At 39.0% G+C, this 2,489-nt stretch overlaps 1 protein-coding gene across 1 annotated transcript; it reads right to left on the reverse strand.

Annotated features, from left to right (window-relative positions):
- Nucleotides 1-481: 481 nt before the first annotated feature.
- LOC108705119 (vomeronasal type-2 receptor 26) lies at nucleotides 482-1,560 on the reverse strand. The gene has a single exon (XM_018241923.2). The coding sequence runs from the start codon at nucleotides 1,505-1,507 to the stop codon at nucleotides 605-607; it is 903 nt and encodes a 300-aa protein (XP_018097412.1). The 5' UTR covers nucleotides 1,508-1,560; the 3' UTR covers nucleotides 482-604.
- Nucleotides 1,561-2,489: the final 929 nt, after the last annotated feature.

Raw genomic sequence — 2,489 nt, forward strand, 5'->3', positions numbered from 1 at the left:
GAAGATGTTAATAGTCTTTAGGATGTTCAGAGTGGGTTTCGCTCGAAAACTCGATTAATTTGAGCAATTCAGTTTGAGGTATAAAACCTGACCTTTAATAAATCTGCCCCATAATGTGTCTTTTCAGATAAGATGCTTTAAATGCAATTATTTTGTTTATTTACAGAAATGTATTAAAAACTTCAAATTTTAGTATGGAATTGCAATTTGGTAGATTGGAGTAAAAAAAGACCCTCGTGTCAAAACAGTCACGCATCAACATTATTGGGCACCCATTGACTTTAACACTGGCGTGAAAATTGACTCTAATGTCAGAATTGATGTGGGCATCAGCTTTCGCGTTTCGAAATAGGACGAATTCAACCATCACTATCACTCACTAATGGTGATAATGACACAATAAACTTGATGATAATTAGCCATGTAACATACCGTTATTACCTAAAAAACATTTGTTGTTTATCAATAATTTTTATCTATATTCAAGCGTATGTGAGACTATCCTACTTTGCATTGAAATAGATCAGCAAATGGAGAGCCTAAAGATTATAGATTATTACATATAAAATGGCATCAAATAAGTCATGTTTGCTGATACAGTCCTCTATTTATTATTCCCCAGTAAATATTGCTTTGTATTCCTCTTTGGCTTAAATATAATAATGTAACATTTGGGTAGAAATATACAGAAGAGAAGGCCACAGCTTGAAGTGATTATGGCAAATATTTCCACTGCCACCATGTATTTGCCTTTGGTGCTCAGATAGGCCGGGATCATTGTGATCCAAACACTGCAGAAGAGCAACATGCTGAAAGTGATGTACTTGGCCTCATTAAAACTGTCCGGTAATGTCCGAGCCAAGAAAGCTACAATGAAACTCACAGATGCCAACAATCCCATGTAGGAGAGGACAATATAGAAGGCAATGACAGAGCCCTCATTGCACTGAACGATGATTTTTCCAGGTTCAGACAGAATGTTGAGCTCCATGAATGGTGGAGAAAGGCCCAGCCAGATAGCACTAATTAGAAACTGAATGAATGAACAAATAATGACTATAAAATATGTGATTTTGAATCCCAACCATTTTCTCCAAGGACTATTAGGCTTGGAGGCTTTGAAAGCAATACAAACCATAATTGTTTTTGCCAGGACAGAAGACTTAGCTATGGAGAAACTGATCCCAAAAGAGGTTTGTCGGAGCATGCAGGTTATATCAGATGGGCGACCAAGGAACAAAAACACAGAGAAGAAGCTCAGCTTGATGGAGAAAAGGAGAATAAAGCTCAGATTGCGATTGTTGGCCTTCACTAATGGAGTGTCTCGGAATGAAATAAAAATTCCTATTATAACTGTCACTAATAAAATAGACACCACAGAGAGGACAATAAAGACCAGAGTTAGGGAATCACCTTCATATGAGAGGAACTCAGTTTGCTTCTCAATACACATGGTTTTCTCATTATTTGGCCATTCATAGATGGGACATTTTAGACAATTTTCCATATCTGTAAATAAAGAATAAATCTGTTGTCAAAGTTAGGAATATTGTGGCATTAACATGACCTGTTACAAGGTTAGCTTAAGATACTATTATATTAAAATGAATCCTATTAAAAAATGACAATTTCTCTCTTTACTTTTATTCAGAGTATCTTTAGCTAAGAATGTCCCACATATATTCATATACAGACACAACACCCCTTTTCGGTAACCCAACCTAATTATCACTTCCAAAACATTCCACACACATATGATAGTTTTAGCTTCTAATTTAAAGATGATAACAAGTTGAACCCAGGGGTTGAGCCTTCGCAACAGTGCAGAGGCAGGGTGTTGCACAACTGCAAATGTGTGCAGTGCACAATGCTAGTGGTTCTTGCAACTTAAACAGGTAACATATTTATTAAATAAAAACTTCCACAAAGGAATTCAGTCAAAATGAGCAGGAACATGGAACACAATGGATAGACACATACTCACAGAATACAGTAAATCGTCAGTATAAGTCCTCGCAGCATTTCTGAAGGTATACCCAGTGTCACGGTCGGCACCCAACACCAGAACAAACACCAGGCACCCTGGTCTCGGCTCGTGCTTCACCAGTAGTGTGACTGCCTTTGGGCCTCAGGAGGAGCCCTCGGCTTACTTCGATGCCACCTGGACTTAAACGAGAGGTGCAAGATGAGGGTTCTGGATAGACAGAGGGGCACGACTGTAAAGCAAAGTCTTTGGACAGAAGATCGTAGTACAAGGCGTTAGGCAAAAGAGTAGTCAGATCAGGCCGGGTCGAGGCAGGCAGAGAATAAACGTAGTCAGGCAGGCAAGGGTCAAACCAGGAAGTCAATCAGAGGGTTAATCACAAGGCTAACTATTTGTCAGTCGTAGAGTGACCTATGAAAGTGAGTCAGCCTATCCTTACTAGACCTGACATTGTTTATGTTCCACTTCACCCTTCCTGCCTGCTCAGGTAAAGGGATTAACAAAG

Source organism: Xenopus laevis, chromosome 1L (genome assembly GCF_017654675.1).
Source record: "Xenopus laevis strain J_2021 chromosome 1L, Xenopus_laevis_v10.1, whole genome shotgun sequence".
Taxonomy (NCBI): domain Eukaryota; kingdom Metazoa; phylum Chordata; class Amphibia; order Anura; family Pipidae; genus Xenopus; species Xenopus laevis.

Excerpts from the sequence above, each read along its gene's own strand:
- LOC108705119 (XM_018241923.2), bottom strand. The coding sequence starts at position 1,507 with ATGGAAAATTGTCTAAAATGTCCCATCTATGAATGGCCAAATAATGAG.